Source organism: Bombina bombina, chromosome 5 (genome assembly GCF_027579735.1).
Source record: "Bombina bombina isolate aBomBom1 chromosome 5, aBomBom1.pri, whole genome shotgun sequence".
NCBI lineage: Eukaryota > Metazoa > Chordata > Amphibia > Anura > Bombinatoridae > Bombina > Bombina bombina.
Window position 1 is genome coordinate 327,380,776 of NC_069503.1, and position 21,812 is coordinate 327,402,587.

Below are 21,812 nucleotides of genomic sequence, written 5' to 3' on the forward strand. Positions count from 1 at the left end.
AATATGAGTTGCACCGTTGTGACACTGTGCCGTGGCAGGACCTGAAACGCACACGTGTGAAGGAAACTGACTGCTATTATTTCACAGTCAAAAAACTGTTTTTTTTAACCCCTTAATGACCACAGCACTTTTCCATTTTCTGTCCGATTGGGACCAAGGCTATTTTTACATTTCTGCGGTGTTTGTGTTTAGCTGTAATTTTCCTATTACTCATTTACTGTACCCACACATATTATATACCGTTTTTCTCGCCATTAAATGGACTTTCTAAAGATACCATTACTTTCATCATATCTTATAATTTACTATTAAAAAAATGATAAAATATGAGGAAAAAATGGAAAAAAAACACACTTTTTCTAACTTTGACCCCCAAAATCTGTTACATATCTACAACCACCAAAAAACACCCATGCTAAATAGTTTTTAAATTTTGTCCTGAGTTTAGAAATACCCAATATTTACATCTTCTTTGCTTTTTTTTTTGCAAGTTATAGGGCCATAAATACAAATAGCACTTTGCTATTTCCAAACCACTTTTTTTCAAAATTAGCGCTAGTAACATTGGAACACTGATATCTGTCAGGAATCCCTGAATATCCCTTGACATGTATATATTTTTTTAGAAGACATCCTAAAGTATTGATTTAGGCCCATTTTGGTATATTTCATGCCACCATTTCACCACCAAATGCGATCAAATAAAAAAAATTGTTCACTTTTTCACAATTTTTTTCACAGACTTTAGGTTTCTCACTGAAATTATTTACAAGCAGCTAGTTCAATTATGGCATAATTGGTTGTTATTTTTTCTCTGGGATCCCCTTTGTTCAGAAATAGCAGACATATATGGCTTTGGCGTTGCTTTTTGGTAATTAGAAGGCCGCTAAATGCCACTGCGCGCCACACGTGTATTATGCCCAGCAGTGAAGGGGTTAATTAGGGAGCATGTAGGGAGCTTTTTGGGGTAGTTTTAGCTTTAGTGTAGTGTAGTAGACAACCCAAAGTATTGATCTATGCCCATTTTGGTATATTTCATGCCACCATTTCACCGCCATGCGATCAAATTAAAGAAAATAGTCAACTTTTTCACAAACTTTAGGTTTCTCACTGAAATTATTTACAAACAGCCGGCTAGATTTAGAGTTGGGCGGTAGCCGTCAAAACCAGCGTTAGAGGCTCCTAACGCTGGTTTTTACCGCCCTCTGGTATTTGGAGCCAGTCATTAAAGGGTCTAACGCTCACTTTCCAGCCGCGACTTTTCCATACCGCAGATCCCCTTACGTCAATTGCGTATCCTATCTTTTCAATGGGATCTTTCTAACGCCGGTATTTAGAGTCTTGGCTGAAGTGAGCGTTAGAAATCTAACAACAAACCTCCAGCCGCAGAAAAAAGTCAGTAGTTAAGAGCTTTCTGGGCTAACGCCGGTTCATAAAGCTCTTAACTACTGTGCTCTAAAGTACACTAACACCCATAAACTACCTATGTACCCCTAAACTGAGGTCCCCCCACATCGCCGCCACTATATTTAAATTTTTTAACCCCTAATCTGCCGCTCCGTACACCGCCGCCACTTACATTATCCCTATGTACCCCTAATCTGCTGCCCCTAACACCGCCGACCCCTATATTATATTTATTAACCCCTAATCTGCCCCCCACAACGTCGTCGCCAGCTACCTACAATAATTAACCCCTAATCTGCCGACCGGAGCTCACCGCTAGTATAATAAATGTATTAACCCCTAATCCACCTCACTCCCTCAATAACCCTGTAATAAATAGTATTAACCCCTAATATGCCCTCCCTAACATCGCCGACAGCTAACTTCAAGAATTAACCCCTAATCTGCTGACCGGAGCTCACCGCTACTCTAATAAATGGATTAACCCCTAAAGCTAAGTCTAACCCTAACCCTAACACCCCCCTAAGTTAAATATAATTTAAATCTAACGAAATAAATTAACTCTTATTATATAAATTATTCCTATTTAAAGCTAAATACTTACATGTAAAATAAATCCTAATATAGCTACAATATAAATTATAATTATATTGTACCTATTTTAGGATTAATATTTATTTTACAGGCAACTTTGTAATTATTTTAACCAGGTACAATAGCTATTAAATAGTTAATAACTATTTAATAGCTAAAATAGTTAAAATAATTACAAAATTACCTGTAAAATAAATCCTAACCTAAGTTACAATTAAACCTAACACTACACTATCATTAAATTAATTAAATACAATACCTACAATTATCTACAATTAAACCTAACACTACACTATGAATAAATAAATTAAATAAAATACCTACAAATAAATACAATGAAATAAACTAACTAAAGTACAAAAAATAAAAAAGAACTAAGTTACAAAAAATAAAAAAAATATTTACAAACATTAGAAAAATATTACAACAATTTTAAACTAATTACACCTACTCTAAGCCCCCTAATAAAATAACAAAGCCCCCCAAAATAAAAAAATTCCCTACCCTATTCTAAAATAAAAATAGAAAAGCTCTTTTACCTTACCAGCCCTGAAAAGGGCCCTTTTCGGGGCATGCCCCAAATAATTCAGCTCTTTTGCCTGTAAAAAAAAAAAAATACAATACCCCCCCCCCAACATTACAACCCACCACCCACATACCCCTAATCTAACCCAAACCCCCCTTAAATAAACCTAACACTAAGCCCCTGAAGATCTCCCTACCTTGTCTTCACCACACCGGGTCCCAATCTGTCCAGAAGAGCCTCCGATATCTTCCTCCAAGCCCAAGCAGGGGCTGAAGAGTGACGTCCATCCTCCGGCTGAAGTCTGGATCCAACCGGCAAATGAAGAAGTCCATCTTCGGGAAGAAATCCTCATCCTATCCGGGCAGAAGAGGACATCCGGACCGGCAAGCATCTTGATCCAAGCGGCATCTTCTATCTTCATCCGATGAGGAACGGCTCCATCTTGAAGACCTCCAGCGCGGACCGATCCTCTTCTTCCGACGTCCAACTGAAGAATGATGGTTCCTTTAAGGGACGTCATCCAAGATGGCGTCCCTCGAATTCCGATTGGCTGATAGGATTCTATCAGCCAATCGGAATTAAGGTAGGAAAATTCAGATTGGCTGATGGAATCAGCCAATCAGAATCAAGTTCAATCCGATTGGCTGATCCGATCAGCCAATCAGATTGAGCTCGCATTCTATTGGCTGATCGGAATAGCCAATAGAATGAGAGCTCAATCTGATTGGCTGATTGGATCAGCCAATCGGATTGAACTTGATTCTGATTGGCTGATTCCATCAGCCAATCAGAATTTTCCTACCTTAATTCCGATTGGCTGATAGAATCCTATCAGCCAATCGGAATTCCAGGAACGCCATCTTGGATGACGTCTCTTAAAGGAACCGTCATTCGTCGGGAAGTCGTCGGAAGAAGAGGATGGATCCGCGGTGGAGGTCTTCAAGATGGAGCCGGTCGTCATCGGATGAAGATAGAAGATGCCGCTTGGAAGAAGATGGTTGCCGGTCCGGATCTACTCTTCTGCCCCGATAGGATGAAGACTTTGGAGCCTCTTCTGGACCTCTTCAGCCGTCGCTTGATAGAAGACTTCAGCCAGATGATGGATGTCTAGCCCCCGCTTGGGCTTGGATGAAGATTTCGGAGCCTGGAACGATCGGTGATACCTGGCATGGTGAAGACAAGGTAGGAAGATCTTCAGGGGCTTAGTGTTAGGTTTATTTAAGGGGGGTTTGGGTTAGATTAGGGGTATGTGGGTGGTGGGTTGTAATGTTGAGGGGGTATTGTATGGGGTTTTTTTACAGGCAAAAGAGCTGAATTCTTTGGGGCATGCCCCGCAAAGGGCCCTTTTAAGGGCTGGTAAGGTAAAAGAGCTTTGAACTTTTGTAATTTAGAATAGGGTAGGGCATTTTTTTATTTTGGGGGGCTTTGTTATTTTATTAGGGGGCTTAGAGTAGGTGTAATTAGTTTAAAATTGTTGTAATTTATTTCTTATGTTTGTAAATATTTTTTTATTTTTTGTAACTTAGTTCTTTTTTATTTTTTGTACTTTAGTTAGTTTATTTAATTGTATTTATTTGTAGGAATTGTATTTAATTTATTTATTGATAGTGTAGTGTTAGGTTTAATTGTAGATAATTGTAGGTATTTTATTTAATTAATTTATTGATAGTGTAGTGTTAGGTTTAATTGTAACTTAGGTTAGGATTTATTTCACAGGTAATTTTGTAATTATTTTAACTAGGTAACTATTAAATAGTTATTAACTATTTAATAGCTATTGTACCTGGTTAAAATAATTACAAAGTTGCCTGTAAAATAAATATTAATCCTAAAATAGCTACAATATAATTATAATTTATATTGTAGCTATATTAGGGTTTATTTTACAGGTAAGTATTTAGCTTTAAATAGGAATAATTTATTTAATAAGAGTTAATTTATTTCGTTAGATTTAAATTATATTTAATTTAGGGGGGTGTTAGGGTTAAAGTTAGACTTAGCTTTAGGGGTTAATAAATTTATTAGAGTAGCGGTGAGGTCCTGTCGGCATATTAGGGGTTAATACTTGAAGTTAGGTGTCGGCAATGTTAGGGAGGGCAGATTAGGGGTTAATACTATTTATTATAGGGTTATTGAGGCGGGAGTGAGGCGGATTAGGGGTTAATACATTTATTATAGTAGCGCTCAGGTCCGGTCGGCAGATTAGGGGTTAATAAGTGTAGTTAGGTGGAGGCGACGTTGGGGGCGTCAGATTAGGGGTTAATAAATATAATATAGGGGTCGGCTATGTTAGGGCAGCAGATTAGGGGTACATAGGGATAATGTAGGTGGCGGGGGTGTACGGAGCGGCAGATTAGGGGTTAAAAATAATATGCAGGGGTCAGCGATAGCGGGGGCGGCAGATTAGGGGTTAATAAGTGTAAGGTTAGGGGTGTTTAGACTCGGGGTACATGTTAGAGTGTTAGGTGCAGACGTAGGAAGTGTTTCCCCATAGGAAACAATGGGGCTGCGTTAGGAGCTGAACGTTGCTTTTTTGCAGGTGTTAGGTTTTTTTTCAGCTCAAACAGCCCCATTGTTTTCTATGGGGGAATCGTGCACGAGCACGTTTTTTAAGCTGGCCGCGTCCGTAAGCACCGCTGGTATCGAGAGTTGCAGTGGCGTTAAATTATGCTCTACGCTCCCTTTTTGGAGCCCAACGCACTGAAAACCCAGCCATTCTGTGAACTCTAAATACCAGCGGTATTTAAAAGGTGCGGGGGGGAAAAAAGCACGCGTAGCTAACGCACCCCTTTGGCCGCCAAACTCTAAATCTAGCCGAGCTTGTGCAATTATGGCACAAATGGTTGCAAATGCTTCTCTGGGATCCCCTTTATTCAGAAATATCAGACATATATGGCTTTGGTGTTGCTTTTTGGTAATTATAAGGCTGCTAAATGCCACTGCGCACAACACGTGAATTATGCCCAGCAGTGAAGGGGTTAATTAGGTAGCTTGTAGGGAGCTTGCAGGGTTAATTTTAGCTTTAGTGTAGAGATCAGCTTCCCACCTCACACATCAGACCCCCTGATCCCTCCCAAAGAGCTCTCTTCCCTCCCCCACCCCACAATTGTCCCCGCCATCTTAAATACTGGCAGAAAGTCTGCCAGTACTAAAAAAAACGGTATCTTTTTTTTTTTTTTTTTTTAAATCCTTTTTTAAATAAATGTTTATTTTTATTTTTTTCTCATTTTTCTGTAGTGTAGCATCCCCCCCCCCTCAAGACCAATCTCCCACCCGCTCCCAGATCCCTTAGATTTATATATATATATATATATATATATATATATATATATATATATATATATATATTTATTTACACCCCCCCCCCCTTTCTCCGACTTTCAAAAAAAAATTATGTAGTGTAGCGGTTCCCACCCGCTCCCTCCCCGTGCACGCGCCCGCCCGCCTCCTCCCGTGCACACACGCGTGCCCACGGCGATCCCGATCCCGCCCCTCTCTCTCACTTAGACCTCATTGATGGCCGCCCACCCGCCTCCCACTTCAGCTCCCATCCACCAACAAATGCTGCCATCGATGTCCGGTGCAGAGAGGGCCACAGAGTGGCTCTCTCTACACCGGAGGGGTAAAATTTGTTATTGCAGGCATCCTGCAATAACCGGAAAGCAGCTGGAAGTGATCAGGATCGCTTCCAGCAGCTTTCCAGACCGAGGACGTGCAGGGTACGTCCTTGGTCGTTAAGGGACTATTTTTAGAGGATGTACCCTGCACGTCCTTGGTCGTTAAGGGGTTAAATGTACACCACTGTTACACCAGATATGAGTTGCACTGGTGTGACACTGTGCCCTGGCAGGCCCTGAAACGCACACGTGTGAAGGAAACTGACTGCTATAGTGTTGTGTTTTTTAAATGTACACTACTGTTACACCAGATATGAGTGGTGGCACTGGGAAAGTGGGCACAGTATACGCTGTGAGCCTGACACACACGCTGGCAGGCAGGCAACTGCAATTAGATTACACAGGGGAAAAAAAAAAGCAGACTGATGTTCTAGCCCTAAAAAGGGCTTTTTGAGGTGCTGTCCTTACAGCAGAGATCAGATGAGTCCTTCAGGACTGTAGTGGACACTGAATACACTAGCCTAGCTATCGATTTCCCTATTAAATCAGCAGCAGCTACACTGTCCTTCCTCTCACTAAGAATGCAGCTTCCGAATGAATCTAAAATGGATGCTGTCCAGGAGGTGGGAGGGTCTGGGAGGGAGGGTCTGCTGCTGATTGGCTGGAATGTGTCTGCTGACTGTGAGGTACAGGGTCAAAGTTTACTCAATGATGACGAATAGGGGGCGGACCGAACATCGCATATGTTCGCCCGCCGCGGCGAACGCGCTATGTTCGCCGCGAACTATTCGCGACATCACTAAACCCAACTTTAAAAAAAAACCTAAGCTACCTATTGCCCTGAAAAACACTAACCCCCAACGATCCACTTACAGTTTTTAAAGTCCGGACAACCAGGCGGGGAGGTCTTCATCCATTTAGGAGGTGTCTATTTTCATGCCGGCGGCTCGGAGCGGCTCCATCCTGAAGACATCCGGTGTGGAGCATCTTCTTCATACGGTCGCCGCCACATACTGAATCTTCAATGCAAGGGAGCCTTTTCAAAATGGCGTCCCTTGCATTCCTATTGGCTGATTTGATTTTGGAAATTCAAATCAGCCAATAGGATGAGAGCTACTGAAATTCTATTGGCTGATTTGAATAGCCAATAGGATTTCAGTAGCTTTCATCCTATTGGTTGATTTGAATTTCCAAAATCAAAATAAGCCAATAGGAATGCAAGGGACGCCATTTTGAAAAGGCTCCCTTGCATTGAAGATTCAGTATACGGCGACCATATGGAGAGGATGCTCTGCACCGGATGTCTTCAGGATGGAGCCGCTCCACGCCGCTGGGATGAAGATAGAAGATGCCTTCTGGATGAAGATAAAAGACGTCACCCTGATGGGTGAAGACCTCGCCGTTTGGATGAAGACTTCTCGCCGCCTGGATGTCTGGACTTCAAAAACTGTTAGTGTTAGGTTCTTTTAAACTTTTTTTGGGTGTTTTTTTTTTTTTAGAATAGGGTTTTTGGACTTTCTTAAAAGAGCTCAATGCCCTTTTAAGGGCAATGCCCCATACAAATGCCCTTTTCAGGGCAATGGGTAGATTAGGTTATTTCTTAGAGTTAGGTTTTTTATTTTGGGGGGTTGGTTAGGTGGTGGGTTTTACTGTTGGGGGGTCTTTGTATTTTTTTACAGATGATTTCTTTAGGGCAATGCCCTACAAAAGGCCATTTTAAAGGCTTTTGGTAGTTTATTGTAGGCTAGGGTTTTTTTTTATTTTAGGGGGGCATTTTTTATTTTTATATGCTATAGATTAGGTGTAATTGTTTTTATTTTGGATATTTCGTTTGTTATTTTCGTTAATTTAGTGTTTGCTAATCTATTTTTTGTACTTTAGTATTTTTTTATTTTTTGTAATTTAGTATTTTTTATTTTTTGTAATTGTAGATTTTCATATTTTTTTAACAGGGTTAGGTTTTTTTAATTTGTAATTTAATTGATAGTTATTTTATTTTTAGTTTTTTTTTTAATTTCACAGGTACGTTTTTATTTATTTTAAGATATGGATCTTGTCATTTTAATTTAAAGTTAAGGGGTTGTTAGGTTTAGGGGTTAATAGTTTATTTTAGTGTTTTGCAATGTGGGAGGGCTGGCAGTTAGGAGTCAATAGGTTTATTTAGTGGCAGTGATGTGGGAGGCCAGATGTTTAAGGGTTAATAACTTTATTTAGTGTTTGTTTTTAAAAATACTATTAAAAACAGGGGCACTTTCATTCATCAAAGTTTACAAAGCAGCCCGTTTTGATTAAAAACTTACCTTTTTTTCTTTTCAACAGCCAGAGAAGCTTCCCCCTCCTGAAATCCTCTCTGCACACATCAAGCAATGACTAATCCGGCTTCCTCCAATCACGGCTTTCCCCCCAGGGTAGTCATTGCCCTGAGGCCATGCCTGTGATTGGAGGAAGCCGGATTAGTCATTGATGACGTGTGAAGGGAGGATTTCCAGGAGGGGGATGCCTGCTCTGGCTTTGAAAAGAAAAAAAAAGGTAAATTTTTAATCAAAACGGCCTGCTTTGTAAACTTTGATGAATGAAAGTGCCCCTGTTTTTAATAGTATTTTTAAAAAACAGGCTTTCATTCATCAAAGTTTTCCTTCACTTTAATGCAACCATATTACACGCACAAGGCGGCTTTTCAAAAACTCGTAATGGCAGCGCTATGGAGGGTGAAAAACGCAACTTTTGTTGCGTTTGTTTTGCACCCTCTATAGCGCAAAACTTGTAATCTAGGTGAATGTTATTTAAAAATAAGCAAAACTATATATTTATACAAAAACACTCCATATAAATATAAATGGATCAACTACAAAATATGTATGCAACAAAAAATCTAGTGTACAATGTCCCTTTAAGTGCTACAATGTAAATTCAATAGATATTTACCAATTTGTGAAAAAAAAAGAACCTAAACAAATAACTAAAGTAATTACTGAGCAATAAGATAGCATGTGTATCACACAGAAACCAGTGTTTAGAGCCAGTACTGTATATTGAAACAAAATTAATTAAAATTTGTATTAAAGGGTTATAACAATAAGAAAATTGCATGTTCTAATTTTAAGATTATTGACTCTGCACTACTATTTGTTAAACACACAGTAGATGTACAGCTAATGACAGACTCATATACGTATACACTGTGAACTTTTGCACACGCTCAGTAGTAGCTTGCATATATCTTTATATGTGCATATAAAAAGACTGTGCACAATTGATAATGTAAGTAAATTGGAAAGTCTCTTAAAACTGCATGTTCTATCTGAATCATGTGTCCCTTTTAAAAGTATTACCAAATTCATTTATTTATGAGGATACAATATAATATAAAAGTACAATATAATTTAGCAGAAAATGTTGAGTAAAAGGATAAGAAAGTATACTCTATAATATTAATATACTGAGTCAACTCCAATTTCTTCACTTACAAGAAAGTATTTATAGATGAAAAAAAAAAACTGTGTTTAAATGAAGTATTGTTCTTAAACAACAGGGCACTAAACATTTATTCTGCAATCAGCTATACAGCGTGCAGAGAATCATTTTAGTCACTCTGTAATTTACACATTACGCTATTTCTTGTACTGGTGCAACATGCAGGTAGTAAAAAATAAAATTTATGCTTACCTGATAAATATGGAGAGCCCACAACGTCATTCAATTACTAGTGGGTTATTCACTCCTGGCCAGCAGGAGTAGGCAAAGAGCACCACAGCATAGCTGTTAAGTGTCACTCCCCTACCCATAATCCCCAGTCATTCGACCGAAGGGAAATGGAAAAAAGAATAACACAAAGGTGTAGAGGTGCCTGAGGTTTGGTCAAAAATAACAGACTTAATAAAGGGTGGGGTCTGGAAAGAAATAAATTTATCAGGTAAGCATAAATTTTGTTTTCTTTCCTAAGATATGGAGAGTTCACAACGTCATTCAATTACTAGTGGGAACCAAGACAGGCAGACCTAAACAGAAGGCACCACCGCTTAAAGAACCTTTCTCCCAAAAGAGGCCTCAGCCGAGGCAAAAGTATAAAATTTGGAAAAAGTATGCAGAGAGGACCAAGTTGCAGCCTTGCAAAGCTGCACCACAGAATCTTCATCTTTGAAAGCCCAAGAAGAGGAGACAGCCCTAGTGGAATGAGCTGTAATTCTCTCAGGAGGCCGCTGTCCAGCAGTCTCATAAGTAAAACGAATCATACTTCTCAACCAGAGGGAAAGAGAAGTAGAAGTAGCCATCTGACTCTTACGCTTTCCTGAGAAACAAACAAAACAGGGCAGAAGACTGGCGAAAATCCTTATATAGTCGCCTGTAGGTAGAATTTTAGAGCATGCGCAAACATCCAAGTTGTACAACAGACGTTTCTTTATGAGAAGAAGGATTGGGGACAGAGAGAAGGAACAACAATTTCCTGATTAATATTTCTATCTGAAACGACTTTAGGAAGAAACCCCAATTAAGTACAAAAAAACGCCTTATCCGCATGAAAGATAAGGTAAGGTGAATCACACTGCAAAGTCAAGAGTTTTGAAATGCTCCAAGCAGAAGATGATTAGCAATAAGAAACAAAACCTTCCAAGATAACAACCTAATATATATGGAACGCATTAGCTCAAACAGAGCCTGCTGCAAAACTTTAAAAACAAGATTAAAGGTACATGCCACCCACATGTTTTCTTTTATGATTTAGAAAGAGAATGCAATTTTAAACATCTTTCTAATTTACTTATATTATCTAATTTGTTTTATTCTCTTGATATTCTTTGATGAAAAGCATATCTAGATATGCTCACTAGCTGCTGATTGGTTGCTGCACATAGAAGCATCGTGTGATTGGCTCACCATGTGCCATTGCTTTTTCTTCAAATAAGGTTATTTACAAATGAAGCAAAATAAATTATGGAAGTAAATTGTGTTTAAATTTCTATTCTCTATCTGAATCATGAAAGAAAGGATTTTGGGTTAGTGGCCCTTTAAGTCTCCAAGGGGGAGCAACAGGTTTAAACACAGGCCTGATTCTGACCAGGGCCTGACAAAAAGATTTGAACATCTGGCACATCCGCCAGACGCTTGTGTAACAAAATAGATAATGCAGAAATCTGACCTTTCAGAGAACTGACTGACAACACTTTCTACAGACCTTACTGGAGAAAAGGACAAAATTCTAGGAATCCTGACCCTACTCCAAGAGTAGCCCTTAGATTCACACCAATAAAGGAAGTTTACACCATACCTTATGGTAAATTTTTTCGAGTAACAGGCTTGCGAGCCTGGATCATAGTCTCAATGACCGACTCAGAAAATCCACGCTTAGACAGAACTAAGCGTTCAATCTCCTGGACCCTGAGTTAAAAAGGTCCTTCCTCAGAGGCAACCTCCAAGGCGTCCGAGAAGACATCTTCACTAGGTCTGCATAACAGATCCTGCGAGACCATGCAGGAGCTATTAGAATTACTGATGCTCTCTCTTGTTTGATACGAGCAATAACTCGTGGAAGGAGTGTTAGAAAACAAAGTAAGGACTACCTCACAACTTCCTAACTGCTTAAAAGCCACCACTACTCTACTAAAGAGATTGACATGGACTCAGCTAAACCCAAATCCTTGCTTGCAGGGAAAAGTACTCGAAAAAGGAATTAATTTCTTCAGACACCAAACTTCACCTCCTCCATTGACAGAGGCAAAGAGAATGACTGGGGGATTATGGGTAGGGGAGAGTGACACTTAACAGCTTTGCTGTGGTGCTCTTTTTCTCCTCCTGCTGGCCAGGAGTGAATATGCCACTAGTAATTGAATGACATAGTGGACTCTCTATATCTTAGGAAAGAAATAGGCCAGACCACTTATGTAAACTATGTGCTGCTCATCTTGATTTTTTTCCATCCGCTTCTCTTGACTTTATCTCATCCCACTCTTGAAGAATAAATACTCAAAACCCACTTGTTACAACATATTGTTTTGCCATTTCCTTCATCAATAGATGTGTATCTATTTTATAGATTTAGACCTCTTTGCTAAAGGGAAGTTACGCACTCAAGGGAAGTCTCCCTTGACTACAATCACCCATAAGACCAGCCTCCCTGAGAATTCCTACTGCAGCTTTAATCATCATCATCAGATGCCATTTTACCAATAAACATCACAATTGTATATAGACAGACCCCCCCCCAGGTGACAGACAGTCTTATCTTATAAATTATCTAAGGTAATTGCATTTTGTTTGGTCAATATAATCTACAATGATGTATGTCAATGATGATACTGACCAGTATTATAGCTAGTGCATACCACGCAGTATTGCAATGCATGTAAAGAAACTACTTAAAGGGACAGTCTACACCATCATTTTTATTGTTTCAAAAAACAGATACTCCCTTTATTACCCATTCCCTAGTTTTGCATAATCAACACAGTTATATTAATATACTAATTTACCTCTGTGGATTACCTTGTATCTAAGCCTGTGCAAACTGCCCCCTTATTTTTAGTTCTTTGACAGACTTGCATTTGAGCCAATCAGTGCTGGCTCCTAGGTAACTCCACGTGGGTGAGCACAATGTTATCTATATGACACACATTGACTAATGCCCTCTAGTGGTAAAAAAAACTGTGAAAAAAATCATTCAGATAAGAGGTGACCTTCAAGGTCTAAGAAATTAGCATATGAGCCTACCTAGGTTTAGTTTGTAAACTAAGAATACCAGATAACAAAGCAAATTGGTGATAAAAGTAGATTGAAAGTTGTTTTAAAATGACATGCCCTATCTGAATCATGAAAGTTTATTTTGGACTAGACTGTAAGCATTCTACAAAATCATGTAATGCATCTCAATGATTTTCCTTCTCAGAAACATACTGGCAAATAAGGGCCATCATTTCAAAGGAATCTAATTATCAAAGAACCTTCAGGAAAAGAGTTCTTGTATCATTATGTAACATTCACACTACTATAAACCAACAGTGAAAACATACCCCATGTTGTCTTGCAGCTGATGCTACTTTAAATAAAATATCTTCCTCCACAAAAGGCCGCACAGCATCATGAATTATAACCACATCAGGTTTCTGAATTGATGAGTCGAATGGATAATCTTCTGAGAAGACTTTAAGTCCATTGAATATGGACCTGTGACGTGTCAAGCCACCTTCCACTATTGTGATACGCTTATGGTTATACTTATGAACAATCGTCTTCATCAAGTCAACATTTTCTGGTGCCGCAACTACAACAATATTGTGAATCCATTTGACTCTGAAACAAAACGAACAGTAGATAAATTCAGCTGCAAAATTGCCTTAAAAGCAGTTTATAATACAGATATCATGTTAGAGGCGTTATTTTTTTATTATTATTTATAGGAAATAAAAATAAAAACACACTATAATGCCATTATTTGTTTTGCCTGCTTTTGCTGTAAAATACATGTGGTGAAAACTGAGATTGCAACATTCTGCACAGTTATTGGTTAAGTTAGCTCATTTATTCTTTCTGTAACTGGCAACAGTAATGGATCACCAGGACCATGCATTCCACCAGACTTATTAAATGGTGTATCCCCGATCTGCTCTTAATTTACAAAACACTATAAACTGCTCTAACAGCATGTTAAATTAGTTTAAAATGTTTAATTTGCAAATGCAGTGCTTTGTGGTTATATGCTGTGAGTTTAACGTCCCTTTAATATAAAATAATTTGCAGTGGAATTGCAAAATAGCTGCCCTAGCAGATGCTGGCTTTATATAAGGATTTTTTTTTTTTATGTAGTGAGATTCAAAGTATAAACATAATTGCATGAAAGATAGTGCTATTAGAGTGAGATGTTCATACCAGAACTAGTAAATGAAGCAGTCTATGTGATGTTCCATTTAGTATATATGTCAATCTCACCAGGAATATTTGTAACATTTGAGGGACCTGCTTCAGGAGAGTGGGAAATCAATTTAAGAGTTTTTTATTAATATTATTATGTATTTGTATAGCGCCACCAAATTCCGTAGTGCTGGGTACAATGATAGGGGTATACAATGACAAGGATTTGTGATAAAATACAAAACAAAACTAAACAAATCTAGTACAGGAGGAAGAGGGCCCTTCTCCTGGGAGCTCACAGTCTACAGATTTAGGGTGCAGAGACATAAGGTTGGGGTAGCTTGTCACATTGTTTGTAATTGCAGCAGTGAGTCAGGCAGTTCATGTATTAGTTTGGTTAGGATGAGAGATGGAGGAGAGATGGTAAGCCTCTCTGAATAGGTGGGTTTTCAAGGAGAGTCTGAATCTATACAAGGTTGGAGACAGTCTTATGGAGAGGGGTAGCAAGTTCCAGAGGACAGGAGCAGAACATGCAAAGTTTTGGAAGCGGGAATGGGACGTAGGGATAACAGGAGTGGAGAGACGTAGGTCAGAGGTTGATCGAAGAGGACGGGATGGGGAATATTTCCCGATGAGAGAGGAGATATATCTGGGAGTTAAACCATTGAGTGCTTTGTAAGTTAGGGCTAAGACATTAAATTGTATTCTGGAGTGTATGGGGAGCCAGTGTAGAGACTGGCAGAGTGGAGTAGCTGATGTAGATCGGCGACTTAGATGGATGAGTCTAGCAGAAGCATTCATAATAGATTGGAAGGAGGAGAGGCAGTTTTTTGGAAGACCATTTAGGAGTAGATTGCAATAATCAATGTGTGACAAAATGAGGGAATAAATAAGTATTTTTGTAGTTTTTTGAGTAAGAAAGAGAAGAATTCTGGAAATGTTGCGTAGGTGTGAATGGCAAGATTTGGTAAGTGCTTGTATATGTGGGTTGAATGTAAGCTCTGAGTCTAGTGTGACCCTAAGACAGCGGACCTGGGGTGAGGTGTTGAGAATAGAGTCTCCAACCGTCAGAGAAATGTCAGGTGTTGGATGTCTCGAAGAGGGGGGGAATAAGAAGCAATTCAGTTTGGGACAGATTGAGTTGGAAGTAGTGTGAAGACATCCAAGAGGAAATTGCAGAGAGGCAGTTGGGAAACTGGGTGAGTAAAGAGGGAGAGATATCAAGAGAAGAAAGACAGATTTGGGTATCATCAGCATATAAGTGGTACTGGAATCCAAAGGAGGCTATAAGTTTTCCAAGGGAGGATGTATAGAGAAAGAAAAGTAAGGGGCCCAAGACAGAGTGTTGCGGTACTACAACTGAGAGAGGCATAGGATCGCAAGATATGTTGTTGACTAAGATTGACTGATTCTGCAATCAAATACAGCCTGAAGAGGTTTCAGGAAACAGAAAGCGCTCCCACTTAGCACCAAGTAAGACTTCTGCAAGATGGTAAAGCCAAAAGAGATGGAATAATGTGTAGATATCGATCATTTAGGATTATTAGTCTGTAAAAGCACAATAAAAAGTGCCTCCTTTTAATACACACCACAATCATCAGGATTGTTAAATAAAGGAAAAACTTTTTTTCAGGTTATTTGTTTATTTTACAGTGTTATGGTTGTATGAATGCAGAATCATTAGTTTGTTTTGTTTTTAAAAAGAACATACATTTAATTGCACAACCTTATTTTGTGTTATCGAGCATAATAATACTGCAAAGGTTTAGGCTTAGAAAGATAATCATGGTTACATCCCTTGTACAAGACTACACTACTGCAGAAAGTGTATAATAATACCCACATACATTCTTGGATTCTTGCCACACACATGTACTTTTGTGCTCCTGGTTAGTGTAGTTTGTGCAACAATAAGATATGGCAACATAACACCAACACAAAGTAGGGTGTGTCTCCCTCAATGGGAGACTCTCCAGGTGTGAGTTAGTGATATGAGCAGGAGCCGGATGAAAGGAAGCTCTTGGTATTACAAGTGTGTTGGGGAAGTATCTTTCACTCCCCTATCTGCTGAACCTTGACTGCCTGAAACTGGAGACAATTGTGAAAACAAATCATGTTGATAGTAACAAAAAACTTGTTATGTGATTAATATGTTCAAAATAACAATGTACTTGACATGTAAAAATATTATTAAAAGAAAAAGTATTGCCAAACACGTACGTAGAGGCGCTGCTATGATTCAGGCTGGTCATGTGTAGTATTAATGTATAAAAATGCTAATAGCAATGTAAATATATTGATGCCAGTTATAATAAAATGTGTTAGCATGATGTATAGCTTTTTCTAAAAAAATATAGTTCTTTTTTTTTAAATCTAGTCTTTGTTAGGTCCATTTCTATAATTATTGTTTTGTTTTTTTTCTCCAACTCTTAGATATTGAGCAGGATGCAGTATGCATATAAATTAGACGCTGCTCACTGTCTAAGAGAGTGTTGTGATGTGTGCGATATAACTGTCACTGAGCACAAGGATTGTCCTGGTGTATGTGAGTCTGTATTTACAGGTGGACAAGCTAATACGTAAAACAAATTAAATAAGGGGAAGATAATACTTTATTCATATAATATATACATGTGTGTGTGTGTATATATATATACTGTATATATATATATATATATATATATATATATATATATATATATATATATATATATATATACATACATACACACACACACACACACACACACACAGGTACAAATCCCTATATCCAGAATAATTCTGGAATCCAGTCCATTTCTAATATTTTTTTAAAAAATAAAATTATTTCAAATTGCAATTTTTTCTTTCATTAAAGGGACAGTATACTGTAAAATAGTTTTTCACTTAATGTGTTTACAATTGCTTTTTTTTACCAACTGCAGAGTAAAAAATGTATGAAAATTAGCTTTTTAAGGCTTATTTGTGTATATTAAAGCTCTGATTTTGTGTTTTGAAGCCACAACCTAATAAAATGGGTTGAGCTTGTTGGTATAATCAGATCTCATTACTGTATCACATTGTGCACATATACCTGCTTCTTTATCTTGTATCTGTCCTTAAAACAATCACCAGTACTTTGAAGAGAACAATGGAAATCAACATTGTATTACCTTATCTCTGCTATATCCGACTGGAGTGTAATTTCTTCTGCTGGCTGTGTTTACAAAGCTTATCTATAGCTGGTACTCGCGGGCCACAAACTTTCAGAATAGGTGGGGATACCACATGCTAAATTAACAATTTCAAATGCCAATATAAGGGTAAAGGAGCTACTTGTAAACAATTTAATACACTCCAGCAGGTAAAGTGGATCATTGGGAACAAATTAAAGGGGAGAAAAATTTTGAGTAAACTGTCCCTTTAAGTCACAAGCTTCTCTGCCAGCATTTTTCTTTTTAATTTGCTGTGTGTGTGTTCTAAATTGCAAATGATTGTCTATATTTATTTAAAACAACAACTATTACCTTTCTGATTACACTGTATTATCTTTTTGATAGTACTGCCAAAATATTAAAAATATATAAAACTGCCTTTAGGTTGCATGTATAAGCTGTATTATGACACGTAAATACAGGTAGAAAACCCTTTATCCAAACTGCTTGGACTGGAAGTGGTTTGGATTTCAGAATATTTTAGATTTTAGAATATTTGCATCTTTTAACCCCTTAAGGACACAGCTTCAGTTTGCTCAATTGTTTCATGACGGAATAATTCCGTCATTGGTCCTCAAGGGGTTAAAATGAGACAGTTTCAGTGAGCATGGAAGAGGAGGATGGAAGAGGAACTTTCTTATGTCATTAAGGCAATATTTACGTGCCATAATACAGCTTACGCATGCAACCTAAAGGTAGTTTAATATCATTAAATATGTTTTGTATACATAACACCCTCAGAAAGACAGTACAGTACTGTAATCACAAAGGTATTTTTGTTGTTTTAAATAAATATAGGCTATTTGCATTTTAGAACACAAAAAAAAACACATGCAGAGAAGATTGTGACTTACAGGAAGGAAAATAGTAATTTTTGATCATTTTATTGTTTTAAAAAAATATTAATTAAAAAGTTTCAATTTAGAATATGTTTGGATTTTGGAATTCAGGATTTGGGGATTTGTACTGCACTTTAAAATACTGCAAACAAGACTGAATGGGAGTAGCTAAACTATCTGCAATACTGGCATAGGTCTAATTATATACACTTTACACTTTTAACTTGTACTTGTACTTAAATACAATGAAAATAATGCTAGTTTTTAATAACAATTAAGAGTATGGGCATTTAAACATGTTAATTATAAAATAAAGTGGCTCGCTAGCAATATCGGGTTTTTTGTTTTTGTTTGTACGCCGGGTTAAATTGTGCTGGTATTACAAGTTGAAAGTAAACTTTAAGTTAACGCTAGTCGGGTTAACGCGTCACGAGAGCTGTGGTTAACTGTTTCGCAAAACAAAATAGGTCTCAAATAAAAAATACATTAAAAGGGGGGGGCGGAGTCAGCTCTGAGTCTGAACGGTCGCATGCAGCCATAACTCCGGCTATCTATTATTATTAACTATATTTTTGGCTGTTCAGCTCAGCCAATTTGATAACTACCAGGTGCCTACTAGCCCACAGATCTCAAATACGAAACCTGAAGCTCAGGGGCTACCGAGAAGTAAAGAATATGAGAAAATCCCAGGCGCCTACCCTAAGAAGGCTAGGTATGAATATCAAAAATTTCAGTGCTGTCTAAAATGTGTTTTAATACATAGATAATTAAAAACTTGAATATAAATGTTGACAAATTTAAACAAATTTACATACAAAACTTCATGGATCCATGATAAATAACAGGTATAATAAGATAAAATAATCCGATAAAAATAATGAAATAAAAACAATGAGATATAAATGAGATAAAACCTTAAGCAGTTATATGCAGTAATGCAGCAAGGTATTATGCATAAAAGTGAAAACAATTGCAGACAATTCTGGTGAAACGATTCACAGTGGAAAAAAAAAAAAAAAAATTTATTGGTGAAAAAATGCCTAAAATCAGAATCCAAAAAAATAGGGGAAGTCTAAAATTGTTGTAGTCCTGTTTTGAATAGTGTTATCCAGTGGCTGGAAATTTCAAAAATAATAGAAAGCGTGTATCCAAACGATTGTCAAATAGGTGCAAATGTTACAAATTTAAGTGTGGGAATGTCACAGCAAAATAAAATGTGAGTGCTCCAATATTCTTCAAAAATGCATATCTTCAAAACAAATCTTCAAATCAAATCTAAGGTGATGCTTGATAGTTGGTATAAACACATTAATAAGAAGAAAACACAGAGAAAAAACGAAAAAACGGAAAAAAGGATCCACCTGTGGAAAAAGAAGAAAAAAAAAAGAAGAAAAAAAAGAAAAAAAAAAGTTTTTAATTATCTATGTATTAAAAAACATTTTAGACAGCACTAAAATTTTTGATATTCACACCTAGCCTCCTTAGGGTAGGCGCCTGGGATTTTCTCATATTCTGTTTCTTACATTGGGTAATAGCTAGGAGTCCCCCTTCCCAGGCCCAAAGGTTATCATTAGGCGCTGAGGTCCATTTTTCTTATTCTTTTCTTATTCTACCGAGAAGTAAAGCAATTCTGCCTGTCACGGCGGCGTTGTTGGATGAGGCCTTTTGAGAGCGGCCATCTTTTCACTGGATGGGGAGAAGGATCCTAATAAAGACACTGTCTAGCACCAAATGGCTATCATATCCGTAAGGAGATACAGAGGGCTTCTGTTTTCAGTTACCGGTAATGGAGACACCCAGTACCCAAGATCATCATGGTACCTGCTCGTTATTTATTAAACAAGATTAGGGTCCTGCTGCAGAAGTATCAGCTTACCTTTGCAGAGACTTTGCAATCCGCTATGGACTTACCTTATGCAGGCGTCCCAGTAACGGCCCCAGTGAAACAGGGCGATCTACCCCAAGATGGATTGGCACAGTGTGATGGCGCATCACAGAGCCGGACCCCTATCTCCATAAAGGAGGCAAGAAAATTAGGTTCGGAGTCTGACGCCTGCGAAGTACAAATAGGTATGCAGAATCCTAGCGACCACAAACCAGTCACGCTGAATCCCATACTGACTGCCGAGAGAGACGCATACTGCCTCAAAAGTGGCAGGACGGGTTAAAGTTGACCCTGTCCTGCTTCAAAGATGTTTTCTGGCTGGAATGCTGTGCGGTCAACCCCGTACCCTGTACTATTTCCCATACCACAGCAGCACATGGAGCCTGGCAGTGGAAATCCTCTTGGAGGTACCATTACCCTGGTGGTTAGAAGACAAGGAGTATCTGGGACACTGTGAATGTTGCCGTACCGGGGTTGGTTGATTGTGATAAAGGATCACTGATTTTGGCTCTCTTGGTCTTCACATGTGTATTGGAGATATTAGAGAGAATGACTTTGCAAAGTTTTTATGCTTATTACTGTTGAGTTTACCCCCTTCTACTGTATACTATGAAGCCCTATTAGGCTAACCCTTACTAATAAGGAACGCTTACTTCTCCTGTTCTACACTTAATGGAGGTTTGTCCTTTTGATATAAACTGTTACTACTATGATAGGATGGTGGGATTTACTGTTTTTATCTCTGGTCCCCCTAATAGTTTTTTTATTTTATAAAAGGCTATATTAAATGAAATAACTTCTGGTTAGTTCTGGGATTTACAGGATGCATACATTTCATATACTGGAGTCTGACCAACTAGGGAAAGTCTCTTGGATACTTCTCAAGTCTATCTACCCATATAATTAATGTACTCCCATACCCATACACCACTTGCATTACTTATTTATATGAGTCACTTGGTATTATTGTGGTTAACTTCCTAAAACTAATATAGCTGGATGTATACATAATTTTGTGAAAGATGGGGGGTTCAACCTTTGATGCGGGTACAATCTCTTTTACTAATTTATTTTGTTGGGTTTTTTTGGTCTGCAAGTATTTAAATAATCCCACAACTACAAGCAAATCCTAGTATATGCCTAAGGGTCTAGAGCCATCATGTCTGCAGGCTTAGGCTGAGGACTAGCCTACCACTAATTCATGCCTAGTTTCTAACTTTATTATTCCACCTGTTGCTGGGTATAGGGCCCGTACCCGAGCAGTGGGGTATTGACTTCTAAGAAAATAGCCTATAATTTATATAATTTATATTGGTGCTAGTATATTTGTCCTCTAGCTTCTACCAACACGGATGTTAATGGTTTTATTTGTACTTAAGCTGCAGACTCTCTCTTAGCCTCTATAACTCTATGGTAGTCTAAATAGAAGCGTAGAAATAGACATATATGTATATTTTACTATTCTTTATATCAACAGCCCGAGGGCTTGTTATATTAATAGCTTAATGCTTGGCCTATGACCTTCAAATGATTTTCTGAGATTGAATCCCTGATCTAATACCACACAGGTGGTTTCCTCATAATATAAAAGTACCCCTGTTGATTTACATAGTGACATATGTTTATATGTTCTTCCATTAACAGCATAGGTGAGCAGGTGTTATTCCTGGTCTGGTTTAGGACCAAAATGTTGGGTGTTTTCCTGGTCCTTTTGATTACACTTATGCTCACTCTTCTCTTTTCAGACAGCTATCAAACATATTCCTTATTTTAGTTACTGCAGTGTACCAGAATATGTTAATCTTCAATAGTGAGTGGTTTTTCTTGTACAGAAGGTTACATTTGTGCTAAGTTATGCTTTGGAAAATGTATCTGCAACAGCGACTCATGACATATCCATTGCTCTCA

At 38.0% G+C, this 21,812-nt stretch overlaps 1 protein-coding gene across 1 annotated transcript in view; it reads right to left on the bottom strand.

Moving 5' to 3' along the window:
- CRPPA (CDP-L-ribitol pyrophosphorylase A) overlaps positions 1–21,812 on the bottom strand; it is an 818,587-nt gene that overhangs the window by 771,558 nt on the left and 25,217 nt on the right. The window contains exon 2 of the mRNA XM_053714116.1: positions 13,149–13,428. Coding sequence (XP_053570091.1) covers positions 13,149–13,428 — 280 coding nt within the window. The remainder of the gene's footprint in view (positions 1–13,148; positions 13,429–21,812) is intronic.